At 41.8% G+C, this 25,348-nt stretch overlaps 1 protein-coding gene across 5 annotated transcripts in view; it reads right to left on the bottom strand.

Moving 5' to 3' along the window:
• MAGI2 (membrane associated guanylate kinase, WW and PDZ domain containing 2) overlaps positions 1 to 25,348 on the bottom strand; it is a 1,096,261-nt gene that overhangs the window by 360,936 nt on the left and 709,977 nt on the right. For all 5 annotated transcript variants that reach the window (XM_045031437.1, XM_045031446.1, XM_045031453.1 and 2 more), the window contains exon 4: positions 13,709 to 13,924. In XM_045031437.1, the coding sequence (XP_044887372.1) occupies positions 13,709 to 13,924 (216 nt within the window). The remainder of the gene's footprint in view (positions 1 to 13,708; positions 13,925 to 25,348) is intronic.

Genomic DNA, 25,348 nt, shown 5'->3' with positions numbered 1-25,348 from the left:
GAGTTGTCCACTCTTCAAGGATTAATGCGCTTCACCAAGTATTTATAAGAACACTCAAGCAATGTTTTCAAAACAGTAGGGTTTATTAGTCAACTGGAACACAGCATAAGAAGTCCTTAGGTCAGAGGTTCTCAAACTGTGGTTCGGGGACCACCAGTGGTTCGCAAGCTTCATTCAGGTGGTCCACACATAGTTCCCACTAAGGTGCGAACCTAGGCGGCTGCACACAAGAGAATGAAGGGCCACCAAGCTAATTAGTGGAGCTGTCAGGGATGGTACTTGGTCCTGCTAGTGAAGGCAGGGGACTGGACTCGATGACCTTTCAAGGTCCCTTCCAGTTCTATGAGATAGGTATATCTCCATACTAAAAAATCTTGGAGTCACTGTGGATAGTTCTCTAAAAACATCCACTCAATGTGGAGCAGCAGTCAAAAAAGCTAACAGAATGTTGGGAATCATTAAGAAAGGGATAGCTAATAAGACAGAAAATATCATATCGCCTCTATATAAATCCATGGCATGCACACATATTGAATACTGTGTGCATTGAATACTGTTGTTGCCCCATCTCAAAACAGATACATTGGAATTGGAAAAGTTTCAGAAAAGGGCAACAAAAATGATTAGGGGTATGAACAGCTTTCGTATGAGAAGAGATTAATAAGATTGGGACTTTTCAACTTGGAATAGAGACGATTGGGGGGGGGGGGATATGATAGAGGTCTATAAAATCATCATGGGTGTGGAGAAAGTAAATAAGGAAGTGTTATTTATTCCTCTTAACACAAGAACTAGGGGTCACCAAATGAAATTAATAGGCAGCAGGTTTAAAAGAAACAAAAGGAAGGATTTCTTCACACAATGCACAGTCAACCTGTGGAACTCCTTGTCAGATGATGCTGTGAAGGCCAAAACTATAACAGGGATAAAAAAATAAGTAGATAAATTCATGGAAGATAGGTCCATCAATGACTATTAGCCAGGATGGCAGGGATGGTGTCCCTCGCCTCTGTTTGCCAGAAGCTGTGAATGGGCGACAGCAGATGGATCACTTGATGATTACCTGTTCTTTTCACTCCCTCTGAAGCACCTGGCATTGGCCACTGTGAGAAGACAGGATACTGGGCTAGATGAACCTTTGGTCTGACCCAGTACAGCCGTTCCTATGTTCTTATGAGGCCGAATAGAGAAACTAAGGGCAAACCGTAAGGACTGGGGGTTAACTGAGACTGTGATTGCCTTCAGAAACTTTAGTATTGGTGATTATGTGCGAGCCAGATAGATCATAGCTGGATTCTCAGATCACAGGTCTGGCAGTTAGGAAAGCAGCGTTGCCAACTCTTGTGACTTTATCTCAAGTATTGTGATATCTGGCATTTTTCTTAAAGACGAAGCTTCTGCAGTCATATGATTAGATGAGAATCTCAGCTGTCATTAAACAACAACAAAAGCGTTTCCCAGATCTCATCATTGCAGAGAAATGCTTGAAAATATGAACCCTAAGGAGCAGAGGGTAGACCCTCACTTGCTATAAATGGTCATATCTTCATTCTCGTCAACGGCGCTATGGTCATTTACATAATTTGGAGGTCTGCCTCATAAAAACAGAAGGCAAATAAAAAGGACCCAATGTTTATTTAATTATTTTTTTTAAAAAGCTCAAGATTTCTAAGCCGATCTCAATATTTATTGGGGACTGATTAATGAACACATGATTTTGGCTATACTGGGAAACTCCTCTTGATAAGTGTAAAAGTGAGAAATAAAGGCGCTATAATGACATTTTAACAAAATGCGTTTCTGAATAGAACTACCCACATTTTACACTACAGAATCGACATTCCACTCATCTTTGATTTAGAGTCCAGCATTGTATTGCCATTTAATATTACATATTTTGTTGTGGGTATGTATGTTTCAAATGCTTTAGGTAAGCTATGTATCACCTTTCCTGATTCTCTTCGTATTAATATATATATTGATAAATAATGTTTGATTTAAAAATATAATTCTGGTAAAAATGTTAAAGTTGAATAAAATCCAAAACATTACAGCAACTCGCTAACAAGGAGGAAATAAACCCCAAAGGCATCTTATAAATATTTGTCTTCAAATAACATCTTTGATTTAAAGATTTAAAACGATTGTTCCATAATATGTGCCCCAAAATACATTTGTCACTAAAGAAAATAATTAATTGACTTGATATCAGGTGAAACAGCCTACTGGAGATACTATCTCCAGACAGAAAAGTTTATATGGTCCAGTTTCAAAATATATTCAAAAGCAATTTAGCGCAGTACATCAGCAGTGAGTGCCCTGAGAAGTGGCAGTGGAGGCAATGGGAAAACATCAGCCTCTTATGACATGTGTTAAACATAGCACATTCAGGGGAAAGAAGGAACATTGAGACAGTCTGCATTAAAAATACATTTAAAACCACTGTAAATGGAACTAAGTTGGATCATTTTGTTTCCTCTACATAGTAACAAACCAAAACAAAGTTTAGCAATTGGCAAATTACTAAATTTGATGAATTACCCTCTGGAAATGTGAAGTGCTAGATTAGTGATACATTTTCTTAAGTTTCAAAAATACCCCTAAAATGTCTTATTTGATTATTCCAGAGCTTGATTCTTAACCCAAAGTTGCTGCTGGCAGTTCCAATTGTGTCGTTGTTGTTTTACTTATAATCTAACACTTGAAAGTTTCCACCTAACCATGTAAAATGAGCGTGCCAGGTTGGGTTTTTATTTTAATGCTGCAGATTATTCATGCAGTAAAGTATAAAAACTTGTACTTTTGGAAGAAAAGAAGCAACCCAGCTGCCCGAAGCAATATAGACAGATAATAAACTAAATGAAATAATATAAAATATTGATATTTGAATTGGTTTGTACACCTCTGGAGAAAAAACAGTTATAGCTCTTTTTATGTAGTATTGGTGTCATCATATCTGAGAGTCAACAATTCCTAGTCCTGCATAGGAACTAATACATCTCTTTTTAAATCATTCCTATATAGTAATAAGACAGTGCACTCCTCTGGGATTGTTGCACCTTTTGGCATGGTTGACGACATTTGGAACTTGGCCTCTTGCTTTGCAGCGCAGCCGAGGGCATGCAATAATCCTTCTGAAACACTTTCCTTGTCATGTTTTATTCCTTAATTAATTTGAGCCTGATTTTTTTTTCCTTTTTGGGGTGAAACTTGTAATTCTTGCAATAACTTCCAATTGTCTGGAGGGGAAGATGAATAATACACATAGAATCACAGAAATGAAGGGCTAGAAAGGACCTCGAGAAGTCATCAAGTTCAGCCCCCTGCACTGTGGCAGGACTAAGTAAACCTAGACCAGTGCTCCCCAATGCGGTGCCCGCGGGCGCTGCCTGCGTCCTGGCCCCCGGGAGAGCACCCGCCGGCATTTCGGTGGGGACGCCTCTCGATGACGCCGCTTGTCGCCGACAAGTGATGTCATCGAGAGGTGTCGCTCCCGAATTTCGGCAGGGACGCCTCTTGATGACATCGCTTGTCGACGGCAAGCGGCGTCATCAAGAGGCGTCACCGGCGGCATTTTGGCGGGTGCTCCACCGCCACAGTGGTCCTTTGGCTGGTGCCCGCCAGCCAAAAATGTTGGAGACCACTGACCTAGACCATCCCTGAAGGTATTTGTCCAACTTGATTTGAAAAGCTTCCAATGATGGGGACTCCAGGACCTCCCTTGGGATCCTATTCCAGAGCTTAACTACCCTTATAGTTAAAAAGTTTTTCCTCATATTGAACCTCTACCTCCCTTGCTGCAGATTAAGTCCATTACTTCTTGTCCTGCCTTCAATGGACATGGAGAACAATTGGCCACTGTCATCTTTATAACAGCTCTGAACATATTGGAAGACTTTTCAGGTTACCCCTCAGTCTTCTTTTCTCAAAACTAAATGCTCCCAGTTTTTCCAACCTTTCCTTATAGGTTATGTTTTCTAAACCTTTTACCATTTTTGTAACTCTCCTCTGGACTCTTTCCAATTTGTCCCCATCCTTCCTAAATTGTGGCGCCCAGAATTGGACACATTCTTCTATCTGGGAACCTCACCAGTGCCGCGTACAGTGGGACAAGTAGCTTCTGTGTCTTACATACAACATCCTGTTAATACACCCCAGAATCATATTAACCTTTTTTGCAGCTGCATCACATTGATGGCTCATATTCAGTTTGTGGTCCACTATAACCCCCAGATCCTTTTCACCAATATTACCACTTAGACAGGTCTTCCCCATTTTGAATGTTCCATGACATTATAAAGGCATGTTTCATATGGAGTTTAGAAAGGGGTAAAAACAGCTTTGGTGAAAAGTGTAGAGTCAGAGGTGGTGGCTGGTAAAGTATGGAATCCTGATGTTGGTTGCTAAGGAGACTGATTTAACTTTTTGTTGATAGGAATGCGAATTTCCCAACAGTATGTATAAATGTATGCTTTATGAGCACTACCACACATACTTTGGACACCCTAAATCCAAATGATAAATTAATATGATGATAATAACAACAATAATAATTAGTATTATGGTAAAAGCTAAGGGTCCCAATCAGGATTAAGAACTCACTATAATAGGTGCTATGCAAACACATGCCCCAAAGATCTTATCCCCTAAACAGATGATAGGAAGGAGAAGACCTACAATATCCCAGTAAGTGATTATGGTGCCATTGATAAATGTCCTGTCACACCTTGGTTCTGTTCACTGAGTCTTCCTGTTTCTCTCTCCTTTTTTCAGGATGGGTCACTCCGAACTCTGTACACATCCCCCTCCTCTTCTCCCTCTACACCCTATCTCTTGATGACATCCTGGCCACATAAAAGTCAATATCAAAATCCCCACTGACTTCAACTGGGCCAGGATTTCACCCCTCATTCCCAAACATGACTTTGCCTCCCATTTTTATGCTGATGATTCACTAATCTACCGCCTTACTCTAGGTCCATCTCCCTCCATCCAAACTAAAATCTTTACCTGTTCTTCTGGCATCTCATCTTGGAACTTAACGTGTCCAAAACCAATCTTCTGATCTTTTCCATTAAACCCTCCCCTTTTTCTCCCAACCTCTGTCACAATGGACAATAAAACTGTCTTTCCTGTGAAGGACCTTGAAGATGCCTCTATTAGATTACCGCAGTGTTGTTGTAGCCATGTTGGTTCCAGGATGTTAGAGAGACAAGGTGGGTGAGACGATATCTTTTATTAGACCAACTTCTGGATAGTGAAAGAAACAAACTTTCAAGCTACACAAAGTTTGTCTCTTTCACCAACAGAAGTTGGTCCAATAAAAATATCACCTCACCTACCTTGTCCCTGCAATAGTTGATTATTTTAAGGGTTTAATTCAGACATGGGTTACTCAGACCAGGACGGGAGACAAGCTTCAGATAGGACCACTCACCCATACTTAAAAGGACATTATAGTTTTCAATCCCTTTCAAGTTTCCCTCTGAACATGGAGATTTCAACTTCCCTGGCTTGGTACAGGGAAGGGGGAAATTCAGGCAGCAAAACTGAAACAAAAAACTTTGGAGTAGATTAAAAACCTGAGCTCAGCGGAGAGACACAAGGACTGCAGGGTACAGACTGCCACCCCATACCAGAAGTAGGGCATCTGGATAAGTTAAGCCTACTGAGCTTTAGGTAAAAAAGAAGCATGTAGACTGCTGTGTTCAAAAATATTTTCTTGTTAGGCTTTGATTCCTTCTGTCAAGATTAAACAATGCTCTGTTTGGAAGAGGCAGTTTTACGTCCCTATATTCTCACACTGGCCACCACTCCCTGAGGGAAGAACTGTAAGGTCTGAACCCAGGCAGACCTGCTGAGATATCACAGTTGGCATACAGGGGGATGTAGCCTAGTATCTCAGTCTGAGAGGGGAAGAATCATAAGATATCACCCCAGGAAGGTGAAGGCATAATAATTCTCCTTGAGTACACAAATCCAGCTCAAGCCTAATCTTGCCACTTCTTCCCGCACAATGTCTCCAAGATCAGAGCTTTCCCCTCTGCCTATACTGCCAAAACACTGTGACAAGGCCTGAACATTTTGCACCTTGATTACTATCATCTCCTCCTCTCTGTCCTTGATGCCTGCAACCTCACTCTCTCAAATCATCTTCTTGACTCATCATTCTGACTACATCACCCCTTTGTTAAGTCACTCCATTGACTTCCCATCTTCTGACGCATCAGACACAAACTTCTTGTTCTCATTTCCATAGCCTTCAACAATATATATCTTCTGACTTGTCATCTCTCTGCAAGGTTGACTCCCACCTTCCCTCCATCAATGATGCCTGCCTCAATTGCCTGATTCTCTGCTTGCCTGACGAGCACTTTCACACTTTCTTTCAAGCCATTCCCTATAAGCTCCCAATCAACATCTGTAAAGCCACCACCTACAGCTGGTTGGGAATTTTCTGTCAAAATGATTTCTTGATGGAAAACACAGTTTCTGCAAATTAAAAATGTTCTGCATTACAATTTTGCTGAAATTTTCAGAGAAATGAAACATTTTGTTTCCACTTGGTTTGATATATTGAAATATTTCAATTTGTTGTACTGGTCCCAAACGTTTTGTTTCAAGTCTTTTCAGCATTAAACTGCATTTCCCCATTGTGGCATATGGCTTTATGGGAGCTGTTGTTATGGCTCCCATTCTCTCCTATGATTGGGCTGTCCGGAGGGACTACAGCTTTCCTGATGAAAAATGGACTCTCTCTGACCTAGCTGTGTGGTGCATAATAGCAGTCATATGACTGTGAGTACTTAATGGGAGATGTATTCTGGCCAGAGAGCCTAAACTACTTATGACAGAGGGAGCATCAGGTACCCAATCTACAAGTTGCATGATGCAACGTGCCACAGTAAGTACAGTATATGCAATTTAATGTTGAACTGACTTGAAACAAAACCTTTCAGGCCAGTTCAACAAACTGAAATAAAAGATTTTAATTTGGGAATGTCAAAAATGGTTCATTTAAATTAAAAACATCAAAATTAGTTGTTTTGCCATTTCCAAATAGAGATATTTTTGAGTATTTAATTCTGTGAAAAATTGCAGTATTTTAATTGTTTTCATCTTGATTTGGGACTGCGATGATGTGCTGCTCTTTGTGGGACGGCATGGCTTTGCAGGCACCCTGCCTCAGTTCCCTCCCAGTTCTCCCAATAATTTACTCACAGCCCAGAGTACTTAAAGTAACATTCCCCTTCTTGTGTTCTACTTTATTAAGACTTAATAGAATACTGTCTTCTTTGGCCCTTCTGGCCCAAACCCTTCCCTCTTGGGGCTTCCAATAAACCTTTGTTCCAAGGCTTCAGATTTCTGGTTCCACTCCAGTTCCCTCAGAGCCATGGAGCTCTGCAAGCCCCGCTGGCCTCTCTAGAGCATGTAGCATAAAGTATAAGGCAGGTGGAGAGCTGTGATCACTACTACTGAATAGCTAAGAAGTACACATCTCCTGTTATATTTATTTGTTACTTCATCCTACCATGTCCCACTTGTTTGTCTCATCCACCTCTTACATCTTGTCTTTTACACTGTAAGTTCTTTGGGGGCAGAGACTGTCATTTATTATGTTTGCATAGTGCTTAACACAATGGGGCCTGACTGAGTTACCATTACTCTTTAAAGAGGACAGACCACCCCGTTACAGGGATGAAAACAAAACTCTACTTCGGCAATGGGATTCCATAGCTCTCCTTCATAGGACTGTACCTTGATTCACACAGGCCTCTCCAGCCTACCCAGGTTCCAGCCCTGCCCCAGATATCCTCTGTAGTCCTTGCCCTCTCACACTTCTTCCCTTGGTTCAGGGGCCCCACAGCTCTCCTTCTTGGTGCTGTGCTGTGGTTCAGACAAGATTCCCCAACCCACAAGTCTCTCTTCTGCTTCTGTATCCCATCTCAAAGAGCCTCTCTGCTGACTCAGTGCTCCCGTGCCATTCTCCTTACCCTCTACTGTCGATCCTCTCTCTCCTGCTGGGAGTTGACTAAGAGGTGAATTTTATCACGTTCAGGAAGTAGCTACCTGATTAATACTTGCCCCCCATTCTCCAGCTTGTCTGCAGCTCCCTTGAACACCTGTTTCCCAAAAGGGTCTATATCATGGAACAGGGGTTGACTGGCCCCAGTTCCCACCACCCCTTAGAGAACAGACCACCCTGTTACAGAGATTAAGACTAATATTGAAATATCAGCGTTTCCCATGGGATGGAAACTCTGATTTTTGCTCAATTCTACCACCTTTTGTAGGGATATTAAAGAAGGTACTAACTGTGATTCCCCCAAGGGACAGTGACCCCCCAGTTTCACCAAGTACAAAAATCTTTTAGTTCTTCTGTTAAAACCTGTAAGCTCCTGTCTGCAGAAACCATTGATTGCATCTGTCCTGTGAAAGATACTCTATTACTATGTAAAACTTACAAACAAGTTAATTGACTTTGTTCTTGATGTAAACACTATGCTAGCCTTAAGCTGTAATTGATATAATGTAAACAAATAGACCACCACCCTCTGTAATTACAGGGCCGGGAGTCTCAAATGAATTAACACACACCCCGAAAGTGGTGGAGACAGTAAATTAAAATATGGTTAAGATATGGAATGTATGTTGATGAATGCTTAATGTGCATGAATGGTTAGGGAGGTGCCAGCCTAGAAAGGGAGTATCCATCGGCCGAAGAATGTGTCAAGTGGACCATCAGACAACCCCTTGAGGGTAAACTGGGATCCACCCCATCACCTGGAAGGATGAGAAACACAAACGCTGGACAGTGTGAAGCCACCAGGAATGTGCCACTTTAGACAATGCGGAGCCACCAGGAATGTGCCATCTGCTGATTGAGTCAGCAACAGCAGGATGAAACAGCTCCAATAGACTAACATAGGAATTAATTCCTATAAGAATGAACTCCAAAGACTGAGGACTTTGAGTCTCTGTTTCTGCTGCCAACCTCCAGGAGCATCAGGTGCATCTGACCCGGACTCGGGTCCATCCTCATGACCAAGATACCTGGCCAGTAACTTAGTATGAGCAACTTCTAGGCTGGTAACTATAACACCTATACAGAACCTGAATGAATGATTGTGTGAATAAATATATATATATATATACACATATATATATGTGTGTGTGTGTGTGTGTGTGTGTATAAGGAATAAGTAGCAATAGGAATAAGTGGTTAAACAACGTTGTTTATTTTTATCTGTTGCTTTATTATTATATTTACAATAAATGTGGCATCTTTGCCTTATCCCTCTTAATAAGATCCTGCTGGTTTTTATTATATTGGTATAACACTTTTTGTCCTCCTTCAAGTCCCTCCTTAAAATTTACTTCTTCTGTAGTGCAGTAAAGTACAACCTGATAATGACTAGACGGGGGGATAGCTGTGATCTTTAGTACAGAATCGCTAAGAACTATATGGCTCCTATTATATTTATTTGTTGCTTCATCTCCCCCAGTCTGCTATGGCCCACTTGTTTGTCTCACCCAACTTTTACACCTTGTCTTTAACAATGTAAACTCTTTGTGGCAGGGATTGTCAAGCACAATGGGGCCTGACCTAGTTGTGGCCATTGGGTGCTCCCACAATATCAGAGTTAAATAAATAATGTTAATAATAATAGTAAATAGTTAGCTACATGGGTTCTGGTTGGTTTGTTTGATAATGGGGCACAATGGATGGAGTGAGAATGAAAGGAGAGGGGATCAAGTGAGAAGGCGAGAAGGAACATTAGGGAGGGAGGGATGTAAAGGTGAGGGTGTGGGGAGACAAAGTGGCATCAGAGGGAATGTGAAGGACCCTTCCCTGTGACTTCCTTATTCTTTAATTTTTGCCAATTTGTTGTTGTTTGTTTCAATTTTATAATGGCCTGGTCTTATTCCTCAAAGCCATTGAATCCCCCTACATCCTCCAAATGGATATCACTTCCCAACAGAGAATGAAAGGTCAGATGACATCACTAGGTCACTGACTTTGTGAAGGCCATTCTGTATTGCTGCTGTACTGTTCCCAGCTCTCTTCCTACAGGGGTAGACTTTTACACGATGGTGCCTGGTGGTGACAGGAGAGCAGCGTCTCCAACCCTACGTATGCTTGGGGTTGGGTGAGGCTCCCTCACCCACTCTGCACACAGAAGACACTAGCCATAGCTTTGGATGGTTCAAAAGGCGCTTTCATCAGCTTTGTCTGGACCACTTTTATAATCCATGACACACAGAGTGCTTTTTTAATGGGAGGTTTCAAAAATGTTAAGCTTCATATGAACCTGATAACAATGGGCTGCAAAGACAGAGGTCAACCTTTGACTAGTTCATGGCAGGCTGAAATAGCTGCCACATGTATCTGGCTGGGATTAGACTTCAACTTGGACAGAGACAAGGCAAGAAGGTAGCCTAGCAGCTTTTGTGGGGGTAAACAAAGGGGTCAGCTTGACCTTGATTGCAAAATGTTTTCACTTCAGTTGTAGGTACTTCTCGTAGATGGTTTTTAAGATGCCAGGAGGACATGGGCCACCTGCTCAGAAATGCCACTATTATTGTTATAGCCTATTACTTATATTACAGTAGTGTCTAGGTGCCTCAGTAAGGGGCCAGAGACAAATTATGCTAGAGATTATAGACACAAATAACAAAAAGACTCTGCCCTGAAGAGTTTGCAATCTAAGTATAGAACAAGAGACAAAAAAAGGGGGATACGACAAAGAGATGTGGCAAGTACAAAGTAAAAATAAGATAAAGATGAACCAAGCCTAAGGTCACTAGCCTGGCAGGTGCCTGGCTGTCTGAGGGAGAGGTCCCTGGCTGGCATGGGGCAAGGTACCTGGAGATACTATAGTGACTGGATCTCTATTCAACAGAGACTGACAAGTTCAAAGGAAGACATTACAAACGCACAGAGTCTCTCATGAAAGAAGAACAAAGAAATGGTATAACATAAATTAAAAAATCAGATTACAGTCATAAAGATCCCCACAAATATCACTGTCATTTACCAGTCTGACAAAGACAGGTTATTTAAGTTCTCTTGGATTCACTTCAGATCTTTAACTCCTCCAGTCTGCTGGTGCTAGCTGTTACATCAGCCATTATCGTCACAATGTAGTCCTTTGCCCTGCTCAGACTCTGACAACACTACTAGTTTGTAAGACTTTAAGCTGTGCAGCATGTATAAACATCTTAAAGGACTTAATAGATCTTTTTCAGATCCTTAGAGCTGTTATTCAATGGAATGTTGCCTTTAAAGGGAAGAGAAACTTTTATGAAAAATGGACTGCACTTTCCAAAAGTGCAATGACAAGTGCCAAGGCTTTGGTTCCTTCCATCTGCAGTGAGCCACTCATCAATATATTTTGTTTTTCCTGCTTGTTTGGAGACAAAGCACAAATGCATTTTAGGGGCAGCTAATACTCTTTTTTAGCACACAGATACATTGTCTACTATACAGAGTTCCCAAGAACTACATTGCCAAAATAAGGCAACACTGTGTGTGTACATAGAACCACCTTGGTACAATCTCCCGAGTCCTCAGTCAGTATAGCTGAACAAAAAAATGCTCCTTAAAAAACCACCAGAGTCAAGAGAGGCACTGCTTCTTCAGAGAGCCACACCTAAAGGAATTAATTTGCCGGGGGTCCTTTTACATACAGTGCTCAATACTGCATTCTTTTAACATAGCACCTACCAGTGGATATTTCTTGAGTATGGCCTAATCACCACTGATGTAGAATTTGAATGGGACACGTTATATATTGACAACGCAAAGGGAAAACAAGATATTGTATTTTTTCTCTATCAGATTTGGATTATGAACTGAAATATATTGCCCTGAAATTGCTTCCTTGAAACTTGCATGCAGGCATATATTTCATATAACGACATGGAAGGACATTAGGAAGACTATCCAGCAGGGACCAAATCCTGTCCTTGCCTAGCCTCTTTAGTTCCCTGGCAGCAGATCCAATGCTATTCTTGTTCATAAGGATTTGAGAGGGTGCACTCTACTTGTATAGTGTAGAATTTAGCTCTATCGAGGATTCCTGTATGCAGAGAATAGGGCAGAGCTGCATGAAAGCCTGGTGTAAGACGCACTGATGTATGAATCCTCCCCTGTGGAAGGGCTAAGTAAGGGCTCCAGGGCATGCTGCAAACTTCACACTGCAGTTACGGTCAAAGAATGGTTCCACAGCTCTTTTAGAGACTGAAGGGGGAGGATTTTCTACTTATTCCCCCATGTTTCTTCAGTGCCCAGCCTAGCTATCTAGGCTCAGGAATTGCCCTTAAATGCAGGACCGACACACCAAAAAAGCATGCAACCAGACCTATCCATAACAGGGAAAGTTATTCAATTTGATGTTCTTTCCAACCAAGTATGAGGAAAAAAACATACATATAATGAAATGTGAAAATCAATTTTACAGCACTTAGAGATTAGATAATGCATTTATTGTTTCATAAGAACCTGTACATTCAGAAATCTTGTAATCTTATCATTCTATTTACATGGATTGTCACTAAAGAGATTTCTACTTCAATCATTTTCTTCTGTACTTCTAATTTCCCTAGGACTAAAGGGTTTTATTATCCAGGTTTTTCACATTGCTTCTAGACCTATACAGGCCAAACAAGAAAAATACACATATTTAACCCGACACTTATTATTGCTAACTCAATGGTTTTCAGATTCTTTACAAAATACAAACTTCTGAGTTCTTCAGTTTCTTACTTGAAGAAAAATTTAATCCGTTATGTCTCAAATGATGTTTCAAGATAAAAAATGGTGATACTTGTTCAAACTCTGAAGGAGAATTGATCACCCGCTTTGGGACATGATGGAATTTTCCTATGCAGGATACCAGCAGATATCTTGGGTTCACTGTCATCTGGAGCAGTGAGAGCCCTAGGATGTAAGGGGAGGTACCTTTTAGTACTACCTGCCTATGGTCTGTATCACCTTCATCCAATTGCAGGTGTTGGAACACTGACAGACCTTGGCCCTTCCCATTTGCTTTTTCTGGAGGCTTCATATCTGTCTGACTCTCAAGTGACTGTACTACCAAGTAAGCCACACTGATACGGTCTCAGGTTCACAAAGATTCTGTTGCATTAATGCACTAATAAAACTTTGCTGTTACACAATGTCTCATTTGAAAAGTTCAAAGCATTTTACAAAAATTAACTTGCTAATTATTTTACAGCAGGGGTTCCCAAACTTGGTTCATGGCAAGCCCCTGGTGGGCTGCAAGACGCTTTGTTTACCTGAGCATCCGCAGGTATGGCCGCTCGCAGCTCCCATTGTGGTTCGCCATTCCCAGCCAGCTGCGGGAAGCTGCGTGGGCCGGGCCACTCCTTACTGCAGCTCCCATTGGCCGGGAATGGCGAACCGCAGCCACTGGGTAAACAAAGCATTAAGGCCCACCGTGAAGAAGCCGCGAACCAAGTTTGGGAACCCCTGTTTTACAGAAAGGAAAACTGAGGTACACACTCCATGAGATTCGTTCTAGGTTATACTGGAATCCAGTTTCTCAGGAGTCCTGGCTATTAGTCTTGTGCTCTTCAGCACAAGACAAACACTCCCTCCCCAAAGTGAGCATCCTCATAACTGCAGAAGGAAATAACTGTGAAATAACTGAAATAAAATTCAGAAGTGGATAAACGGACTAACCTGGTGTTACTACCATGCCATTTCCATTGACCACAGGTCTTTCTTCCTCTTCCTCTTCTGGTGGTTCAATACCTGTCTTCTCCATATTGCTCACTGATTTATTCCTCTTACGTTTGCCTTCAGCACTAGGTGTGGCACCTGGAAGGATGTGGTCTGTCACATTTAACAATAATGGAGCGGGTTCTGCTGGAGGCTTTGGAGTGCCGTAATAGTTGTCTGCAAATAAAAGCAGTAGGACAATAGTTAAATTCTTAAGAACATCTTTTGCACCATAAGAAACTATTGATACTGTATGACATAGGATTAGTTTCACTGCCCCTTTTCAAAGTCAGTGCAAAACACTGTGAAGTTAAAATTTCATTTTTTATGAAATAGTAATTGGTTTTTTTAGTGATAGGCCAAACCAATTTCACAACGTTGTATGCCATGAAATAGGGGGGCTTGGAGGCTTGAAGAGACCAAAAATGGAGTAATTGGCTATCCACGATGGCAAACACATTCTATTTTATGTCACATCATGCTTGTAACAAAGAAGTTCTATGTATACCTATAGATTGGTAGGTAGATAATCCATGCTTATAAATCTTTAATAATGCCTCAAGTTCATTTCCATAACTCCTACATTAGTCAACATTTCTACTGATCATGAACATGCATCCAGGTTTATAATAGTTAATACTAATATATTTTGGAAGATCTATGAAACCTCATGCTTCATGGTTTAAGCAATCTCTAACAATTAGGGATTTGAAAAACTAATGTGGTGGGGGGAGAAATTATCTTACATCTGTCTAACATGAACTAGCACCCTTCCTCTGAATCATCTGAAGCTAGCCATTGTCAGAGACAGGTTGTTGGACTAGATGCACCACAGATATCATCTGGTAATAGCAATTCCTTTGTTCATATGTTCCTATGCACCTTGGGGCTAGCAGAATCCTTTAACAGCATCCCCAGCCTGTTTTAAAAAATCTGTGTAAGAATTCAATTCAAGAAGAAAACAGCAAACAGTGACTCCGTTAGCTATATGATGCACAAGGATTAAATTTATACCATCTATATCAGGGTTTCCCAAACTTGGCTCATGGCTTGTTCAGGGTAAGCCCCTGGTGGGCTGCGAGATGCTTTGTTCACCGTTCCCAGCCAATGGGAGCTGCAGAAAGCGGTGGCCTGGCCCGCGCCACTTCTCGCAGCTCCCATGGGCTGTATATACAGTATTATCATCACCAATACACTTATGGTTTGCTTAAGAAATTCAAAGGACAAGTCATATAACCTTTTTTCAGTTTTTCTCCCAATATTTTTATTGCTTCTGCATGAACTAATACCAGTAGCACCTTCAAAGCCTATTCTTACCTTTAAATGTGCCACATACAGGTAAAGTACCTTGATCAGTAAAACATTATGAGGTGCATTTTTCAGGCAGTATAGGGATAGTTCTGGGACCTGTATTCCTGTGTGTTTTGTAACTCAGTACAATGTTCACTCATGAGACCACCTCAGTACAGATAAGTAATTAAGTATTCTAACAACTAGTGAAAGCTTTATGAATTTTCACAGTGAATTAGCACCACATTATTTAGAACAGATGTTTCTGTAATTGTGATACGGTATGAAAATTTACTGTGTTTAACGGCCCTCTGGGTACGTCTACACTACGGGACTATTCCGAATTTGCATAAACCGGTTTTGTAAAACAGATTTTATAAAATCGAGTGCGCGCGGCCACACTAAACACATTAAATCGGTGGTGTGCGTCCATGGTCCGAGGCTAGCGTCGATTTCTGAAGCGTTGCACTGTGGGTAGCTATCCCGTAGCTATCCCATAGTTCCCGCAGCCTCCCCCGCCCCTTGGCATTTCCGGGTTGAGATCCCAGTGCCTGATGGGGCAAAAATCATTGTCGCGGGTGGTTCTGGGTAAATGTCGTCAGTCACTCCTTCCTCTGGGAAAGCAACGGCAGACAAGCATTTCGCGCCTTTTTTCCCTGGATTGCCCTGGCAGATGCCATAGCATGGCAATCATGGAGCCTGTTTTGCCTTTTGTGACTGTCACCGTATGTGTACTAGATGCCGCTGACAGAGGCGATTCAGCAGCGCTACACAGCAGCATGCTTTTGCTTTTGCATGACAGCAGAGATGGTTATCAGCCATACTGCACCATCTACCAATCTATAAATTGGTAATAAGATGATCATGGCTACCAGTCCTTTTGCACTGTTCCATTTGCTGCTGTCATAAGTGCCCCTGGCTGCTCTTAGCCAGGGGCGCAAAAGCCAAAATTGGGAATGACTCCCTGAGTCAATCCCTCCTTTTTGGTATCTAAAAATAGAATCAGTCCTGCCTAGAATATGGGCAAGTGTACTAGAGAACCACTGTATCAGAGAACCAGAGAGCACAGCTGCTCTGTGTCAGATCCTGCAGAAATTATGAGCTGTATGCTATTCACAGGGGGTGCTCCTGCAACAACCCCTCCTGTTCATTTCATTCTTCCCCCAGCCTTCATGGGCTACCGTAGCATTGTCCCCCCACTTGTGTGATGAAGTAATAAAGAATGCAGGAATAAGACACAGTGACTTGTTAGTGAAGGCAGCCTCCAGCTGCTATGATAGTCCAGACAGGACAGTAAGGAGTGCATCCCTCTGCTAGTTCAGGGGCACTTGAATCTTTTCTTTACACATGAAGGGTGGGGGCTGATGGAGCTCAGCCCCCTGTTGCTATGACGATGATGGATATCAGCCATACTGCACCATCTACCAGGAAAAATTAGGACCAGGCGACTTTGATCGACCTGTCCCAAGCAAGTTGGTATGGTATGGTTACCAGTCCTTTTGCACTGCCCCATGTGCCAATAGGCTGATGATGAGGATGGGTAGCAGTCCTATTGTACCATCAGCCACCCATGGCGGGGTGGGAGGAAGGATGTTGTTGTTGAGTGCTGCACCATCCCGTCTATCTGCAGCATTCAGTAAAGATAGGGTGACATGTAAAAGAGTCAAGACAGGATTGTTTTCCCTTTCACTTCTGGGGGTGGGGGGGGGGTGCGTAAATTGCCTAGCTATGCCCTGACCCACCGCGGACACTGTTTTTGACCCTAGAAGCATTTGGAGCTCAGCCAAGAATGCAAATGCTTTTCAGAGACTGCAGGAACTGTGGGATAGCTTGAGTCCTCCAGTCCATGAGCATCCATTTGATTCTTTGGCTTTCCGTTACGCTTGCCACGCAGCAGTGCGCTGAGTCCCTGCTATGGCGTCTGTCTGGAGATATTTTAAAAATGATTTTGAATTTCGTCTTCTGTAACGGAGCGCTGATAGAACAGTTTTGCCTGCCCTTACAGCGATCACGTCCGCATCGTCCATGCTGGAGCTCTTTCTTTATTTTGATTTTTAACTGCATCACCACCCGTGGTGATCGGAGCTCCACGCTGGGCAAACAGGAAATATTCAAAAGTTCACGGGGCTTTTCCTGTCTACCTGGCCACTGCATCCGAGTTCAGATTGCTGTCCAGAGCGGTCAGTGGTGCACTGTGGGATACCGCCCGGAGGCCAATACCGTCGATCAGCGGCCACACTAACCCTAATCCGATATGGTAATACCGATACTAGCGCTACTCCTCTCGTTAGGGAGGAGTACAGAAACCGGTTTAAAGAGCCATTAAAATCGATATAAGGTGCCTCCTAGTGTGGACGGTTGTGGCGTTAAATCGGTTTTACGCTCCTAAAACCGGTTTAAACGCGTAGTGTAGACCAGGCTTCAGACTCACACTGGACTAGAATCATAGAAGTGTAGGAGTGGAAGGGACCGTGAGAGGTCATCAAGTCCAGTCCCGTGCACTCAAGACAGGACTACATAATAACTACTCCATTTCTGACAGGTGTTTGTCTAACGTGTTCTTAAAAACCTTCAGTGATGGAAATTCCACAACCTCCTTGGCAATTTGTTCTAGTATTTAACTACCCTGACAGTTAGGAAGTTTTTCCTAATGTCCAACCTAAACCTCTCTTGCAGCAATTGAAGCCCTATCCTCAGAGGCTAACGAGAACAACGTTTGCCAACATTTGCCAAAGATTTTCTCAGTAATTATTTAAGTACATTTTAAAAAATATCAATATTAGAGAGGGTCTCAATCCATTTGCAAAGCTCTGATGGAGCAGTTACTTATTTACCAACAGGTAATTTGATAGTAGCTGACAATAGATGGATTTGAAGCTACCTGACATTAAACAAGACTTTCTAATGTGCATAGAGACACCAGATCCAGATCCATTTCTGTATTTCCATAACTGCATACAGTATTATCCATAATGGTGGCATTCATGCCTTGAACGTATTGTAAATTTTGAAAGGAATTTATTTCTCCTATTTTAAAACCTCTCCCTACCTAAAACACTTCCCCAACTCAAAAGCATTACTCTTCCATGATTGTGCAGCAGCATAAAGCATTGATTTTATGAATTGCAGCACACAACCTCAACCAGTAACAGGTCATTTCTGATTCCAGTTCTGAAGTTAAAAGTGCAGTGCAGTGCCTTTACTGTAACCTAGCTTCTATGGCCCCTTCCTTGTTTTACCCTTTTCATACACAGCCAAGTGCTGTAGTTCAATTATACTTTTAAAGATTATTGATTTATTGGAAGAAATCTGTAATGACATAACTAGTACATTTGTAAATCAATCAAATAGTCTTGAACACTAGGTAATAGAACATACCCCATAAAGATTTTCTAAATACAAGAGATGATCATTCTATTTCAGGAAGTTAAATACCCATCTCTGTTAGACCCACGTATATGTTGGCAAATCTCTAGAGAGCCATATGCATAATGCCTTGTGAAAAGATTTCATATGAACGTAACAGATTTCAAAACACAAGAGACAACATTGTACATTTAAGATTAGAAGTCAGAGAGGATTTCATTCTTTTTGTTTCAAACTGAAAACTCAATATAAATTTCCATGTTCCTGACCTCCAAAATAAGAGAGCAAGAGAGTACTCCACTGACTTCAAAGTGGGATTTGGTGTATTGTCCAATCCATAAAAATAGCAGCGCCATCTAATTTAGCAAGCTTTGTTATGAATTTATTCTATAAAGGCTGTGGATTACTGTGTTCTATATTTTATAGAATAGTAATACACTTACATAGCATTTTACACTTGCAAAGCTCTGTACAAACATTAACTAATTAATCCTAATAATAGTCCTATATCATAGTCCCCATTTTGCAGACTGGGAAGCTGAGACATGTGGCTGGATTTTTAAAGGTACAGTATTTAGGAGTCTAAAGAAAGAGATTTCTATGGGAGTTAGGTGCCTACACACTTTCAAAAATCCAATCAGGCACCTATCTTCTTCTTTAGGCACCTAAATACCTTGAAAAATCAGACCTACAGAGACTAAGGATAGTTATGGCTTTTGGAAGCCCAAGAATACTGGAAGGAGAAGCCGGGAGCACACTGCCCAGGAAAAGCTACTTGACATTGGGAAGCCTCTTACTAATTCTGTACAACCAGGACAAATAGCTCTGTAAGTGTGGGAAGATGAGGGGAATGTCGGGCCCAATCCTCACCATAGTCCGAAACTTTCTCCTGAGGCCACTAGATCTGCTTGTATTTCTTGCCAACCTCCCTTTCTACCTGGCCCATGTGCTGCTGTCTCTCATCTATCCTGTGTTGGAGTTAAATTATTGAATTTTAACTGCTGGCTTGGCTAGTTTGGCACAAGTAATCTTATCAAATCAAAGCATGCCAAATACCAAGACTAAATTCTCTAAGAAACAAGACTTCAAGCCAAGGGCATCCTCCTGTCAGCTGACACCACAAGCCCTATATAATATGTCCTCAGAGTCTTCTTTCCTACTTGAGAACAGCAGTCTAGACAGTAGACTATAAATGATTGCCTCTGTGTGTTTCCAACTATCTGAGCTATTCTGAGAGACAAGGTGAGTGAGGTAATATCTTTTATTGGACCAGCTTCTGTTGGTGAGAGAGACAAGCTTTCAAGCCACACAGAGCTTTTCCTCAAATCAGGGAAAGGTACTCCCAGAGTCACAGCTAAATTCAAGATGGCACAGATTGTTTAGTATAAGTAGATAACACATATTGTAAGGGACCATTCAAGGTAGAGAGGCCTGTTAACATCTCTACAGCCACAGGACGAAGGGGTGGGCTAGTGGGTTACAGACTGTGGTGATACACCATAAATCCAGTGTCTCTGTTCAGTTTATGATTTTTAGTGTCTTCCAGAGTTATGAATGTACGCTCCCAGGCTCATCTTTTGAAAGTGTTGTGAAGGTTTCCTTTGAGGATAAGGACTGAGAGGTCAGATACAGAGTGATTGCTTTGTGATCAGTGAAAAGTGTGATATGATGTTTTTGTCTTTTATCATTTTCCTGTGTGTTTATCTGAGAGCATAGTGATTGTCTGGTTTCACCCACACAGTTGTTATTGGGGCATTTACATTGTACATTTACATGTACATTGCATGAGGCATACCACATGTTGTGAATATCCCACGACCAAGATGGCTATAACTGAACTACATACAAAATGTCCTGTTCTGAAAAGGCATGAATGATAATATTAAATCAGAGAGATGCTCAGAATATTTAGTGAGCCAGATGCAATATGCAAACATTAGAATTCAGTGGCTAGTGAAAAATAAAAGTTCCTGCTTTCTTGCATCATTGCTCCTACTCCCTCTGGCTTCATGGTAAGGAGGATCCTCTATAGTATACATTCAGCAAGTATCCTTAGAGAGGAGCCTGGGCCAAAAAAAAAAAATTACCAGGAAGGCTTAATCCTGTTCACCTCTTGATGATAGAGTTCCAGACATGAATCTTCAGGTGATGCATACCAAGGAAGAAATAAGGACAAAGAAATTTGGGGATTTCCCCCCTGACTTTAGTTTAGCAATTTGAGCGAGGTTTAAAAAATCCATATAATAAAGAAAACTTTCAGGAGTGGATGCCTATCTTGTTTCCTGCCAAGATAGGAGTCATGACTAAGAATAATAGATCTATTTATGGGAACTGGGAAGAAGAAAAATCATTACAGCAAAATGTAAGAGAAAGCCACAAACAGAGAAATTAGGAGATTATAACAAGACTAAACAATTGTGGAGAAAAGTAATGCCGAGCCCAAGGCAAAAGCCCAGATACACTTTGGGATGCTACAGAATCCCATCCCTTAATCAGATCCAAATTTCTCATCAGAGCCTCATTTTTTGAGTGGGATGAACCAAAACCTGAGCAACAAATGCTCCCAAAATTCTGTTTGTTCAATCTATACTTGTTTGTAACTCCCAAGGAGATTACACAGATTCCTGGGACTCTGTCGGCTGACAGCTCAGGGAGAGTCACTGTCTCTAGTAGGGAGGGGGAGCCAAGGCAGACTCAGAGTCCACCCAGAAACCAATAGGGAGTGACAGGCCCTCCCAGGGAGAAGCCATTTTGTAGTCAGTCTGGAGCCAGCCTGGAAAAAGGGAGGACTGGCTGTGTGAGGAGCTGATCAGTCCCAGGCTTGCATGCAGGGTTCCCCCTGAGAACAGGCCTCTAGGGACCTGACAGCAGATCCCTCAGCTGGGTTTTTCCTTCCTCACTGATGATTCCCAATTTGTAGTGTTTGCTGGGAAATTTCCCCAGCCAGGCTGGGTTCACCTCCAGCTCCCCGTGTGAGACCAGTCACCACATGGTCAGCTCTGCTCTGCCTCCTACTCCAGGGAAGCTGCTGCTGAGTGTGTGACTGGAGGCTGGGCTAGGAGGCTACAGTTTGGATGTTAGTGTAGTTGTATAACCTACACCTTGAGCCCTGCACCCCTTTATGGTGAGGGGAAATCCTGGGACCGACGCAACCTGATTCCTGCCTGAGGAGGATCCCTGACAGCAGAGATCAGCCCCTCTGCGGTGACTGAGGTGTCCAGCGTAATCTTCAAACCTGAGGATCATTCATGGAGTTTGTGAGTGCACCATCTTTAGTTAGTCAGTCAGGGAATTTGTTTTGGGGACCCCCTAGTCCCTGAACTGTGTCCTCAGGCCAGGGAGTGAGGGTTTGAGGATTTTATAACCTGCTGCTTATTACACCTGTGGAGGGATTCACCACCTCCTCCCACTTGTGAGTCCTTTGGGCTGTACTGAACCCAGTCAGCCACACTGCTAAACCACTGCAGAGAAGAATTTTGTGGTTATAGATCATCAAGGGCCCCAGCAAAGTACGCGTACCAACGGGACACTAATTTTACATTTGTTACATCAAGTCATGGGTATTTTCAGTGTGGGCACCGGTGACCCTAAAAATAGTGTTTCACCCTGTTATGTTGTATTTGTCTCCTGTTTAATATAATTATTGTGTTGAATATATTTTTATGTGTTTGTGTTATTTCTTGGAAGTCTCCAACTATCTGGCAAGTAAGTGAGGATTCCTCTGTAGTTAGAATTTTCCAGGAAGGAGCGAGGGGGGTGGAGGCACCGCCAAATCATTTCATAGGAAAAAAGGAATGAAGATAACACCCTGCTGAGTGGGTGGCGGGATTCAAAAGAACCCAGACCTATCCATCAAAACCTGTAAGCGGATTGCCATTAAAGGAGGTAACCAGGTGGAGAGGGGCACTACATGTTTATAGAGCACTGAATTGCTGAAATATTTAAACAAGATAATATGAATCTTGGGCACATCTCTAGGAAAAAGGAAAGCAGATGTTGGTGTTTGTTTCCACTAATCTAGGAATACAATCATTATACATTCTACTGTATAATGTAAAACATTTAGTTGAACTATCCTCCCATGTCCCTTTGGAGTCACATAATTTACAAATTAAAGGTAAAAGTATTCCAGGCTCCATTTACTGTTTGGAGATATACCATTTAGATTTGATGTCATACTCGCTCACTTCTTCCACTGAAAACAAATTATGTTTCAGAAACTCAATTCATTGCAATGGGTCTGGGTGGACATCAGTCAGTATTATTTGAAATAATAAATGTACATATTTTGTACATTTGAAATTGAAATAATAAATGTACATATTTTGTTATCTGTATTAAACTGAAAACTTACACATTGCCCATCATGAGGCCTACCACATACCACTTTAATGATAAGCTATAATCTAAGAGCCCAGACTTTTTATGGATGGTGGGAATATGAGGAAAATGAGAAATCAGGTTTTGGAATGGATTACAAATAATTGTAACAAGACCATTGTAAGGACATCTAACAAAATGTTTATTCTTAGGTTCATAGACTTTAAGGCCAGGAGGGACGATTTAGATTGTGTAGTCTGACCTCCTGCACAACATAAGGCCATGCCTACAATATAAAGAGAATAGAATTGGTAGTGACCCCAATATTCATGCTGCCTAACACCTTCCATTTAAAATATTCTTGAAAACATTTTTGAGAAGCTCTAACACCTTCATAGCTTGCAGCAGGCTATTGAAATTCAGCAGGGAGAAATAGCGGGGGCCAGAGAAGAAATGCCATAAAATTCCACTAATTTTAAGCTAAGTTATAAACTGTTAAAAATCTCCATTTTTCTTCTCTGACTTGTACTCCTGAGAAAAAATGTCACAATAACAACAGAACATGAACAATCTAGTAATCAACCTAGTAACAGCTGCCACTACACTGGGTATCAGAGACGTAACTAGGGCATTTTAGCACCTGCGACAAGAAAGCATATTTGTGCCCCGATAGGGTGACCAGATAGCAAGTGTGAAAAATCGGGACAAAGGGGCGAGGGGCAGCAGGTTGCCTATATAAGACAAAGCCCCTAATATTGGGATGTCTGGTCACCCTTGTCCCCTACTGTTTTTTCCTTCATTTCTCTACCCCATTTTTCCACTCCTGCGGCTTTGCGCCCTGAGTGACTGCCCTGCTCTCCCTGCCTGGGTTATAGCCCTGCTGGGAATGTCTGGGAATTGCCAGAGCAGATGTAAGGGTGGAAACAGAGAAAAAAGCAGGGCCAGGTTCCCTCACAACTGGCATGTAGCCCAAGCATCCCATCCCATTCCAAAGAAGGTATCATATGGGCCTGCAGGTTCCTCAATGCCTGATGAGTGGGGACAGGGAGATCTGGGTTGGACTCCCACTGTAAAGCTCCAAGACCATATAGTGCTAGTGGCCTATTCCCTCCTTGGGGGGGGGGGAGGCATCATATGAGGTAGGAGCCCCCCCACCTTGAGGGATAGGGAGGTGTGACAAAGTGCCATGAGCCAGCAGCTGACCCAGCACTGTGGTCCCATAGGCACTAACTAGTTCTCCCAGAGAAGCTCAGATTGAGGGGCAGAAGACTTAATTACCTAATCAGACTATAGGCTGATGAGGTGAGGAGCTAATTATCCTATCAGATAAGAAGGTAGTTAAAAAACACAGGAAGGAAGTGAAAAGAAAGGAGACAGAGGCTAGCAGAGCCCACAGAAAGCTAGATCTCCAGCTGGCGAGCTTGTGCTTCCTCTCCCTGGAGAAAAGGCTCAGGATTGAAGGATACTGTAGGTACAAGTGCTGTGTGGGGATTGTGAAAGGAAAGAAGAGGAGAGGACCCTGCCTTATTGCAGGAGGAAAATAGAGCTGGACTGGGTCAGACAAACACACTTAGAAATAGCAGGAAGCAAACCCTATTTTGAAATAATATTATTTAGGTTGCAAAGTGAAGCACTCGAAAGTTAAGAACTGCCAGATTCACTGTTGTCTATGCAACCCTAAATTCAGCTGTTTTGTGCATATATGCATTATGATGTGGTTGCAGGAGGACTTAACTAATGTTGTATGAGCAACATCAAATTTGGCATTTCCTAGCTTTTGAATGCTTCACTTTGCAACCTTAATAATATTCTTTTAATGCAGATTTTTTAAATGTAATAAGGTACACTGTTTTCAAATGCATAGAAATCAGAATGTTAAAGAACTGCAGATGTTTCCTTTCTTTTTAAAATTCTGATAACTTTCTTATAAGATTCTAAAAGAGGAAAACAATAGATAGACATTCAAATATAATTAGTGCTGTATTTTAACAATGTTCCAGACAATTACAACCTCCTTAAGGAAGTCTCACAAACTTCTGCTCTCCCACTCACCCTGGCTGAGTAATTTATTTTGACGGCTGTCTATACTATAATTACTTTTTTAATCACTATAGTAAGGGTGGGTGAGTATATTTTCTGTTTGGGCTCATAAATTTTCATGACAGTTTTGCAATGCTGCCTGTTTCATTGGCACTGCAGTTTTTTAGTTTCTCATGAGTGACATCCAAAAAAAAAATGGGTTTGAATAACTCCCATTTTTGTTTGTGGCACTTGTGATGTCACAAGCCAGGAAAAGCTGCAGGCCAGGATTATCTAAGGGAAGTAATTTTGTTAAAAATATGGTGATTACAGTGCTCACTAACAGTGCCAAGCTTCCTTCTAATTCTTCAGGAATATTACAAATACATTTTTTTACTTATGGCAAGACCTTTGCAACTAACTTCACCTTCGAAAAAGAATCTCTACTTTCATAAAGAGACTGAAGAATCCTCCCTTTTTCTTTCCTAACTAAGCCTTTGAATCAGATTGTTTAGCAGTTTGAGCCTAGTTGTTAAATCAATGTCTGAAAATAAGGTACAAATTAAAAGGTATTTAGTCTGGCAGAGCTGTTAGAAATGGCGTATT

This window comes from Mauremys mutica, chromosome 1 (genome assembly GCF_020497125.1).
Source record: "Mauremys mutica isolate MM-2020 ecotype Southern chromosome 1, ASM2049712v1, whole genome shotgun sequence".
Classification (NCBI taxonomy): Eukaryota; Metazoa; Chordata; order Testudines; family Geoemydidae; genus Mauremys; species Mauremys mutica.
Note: the sequence above shows the minus strand (reverse complement) of the source record. Positions and strands in the feature narration are given on the sequence as shown.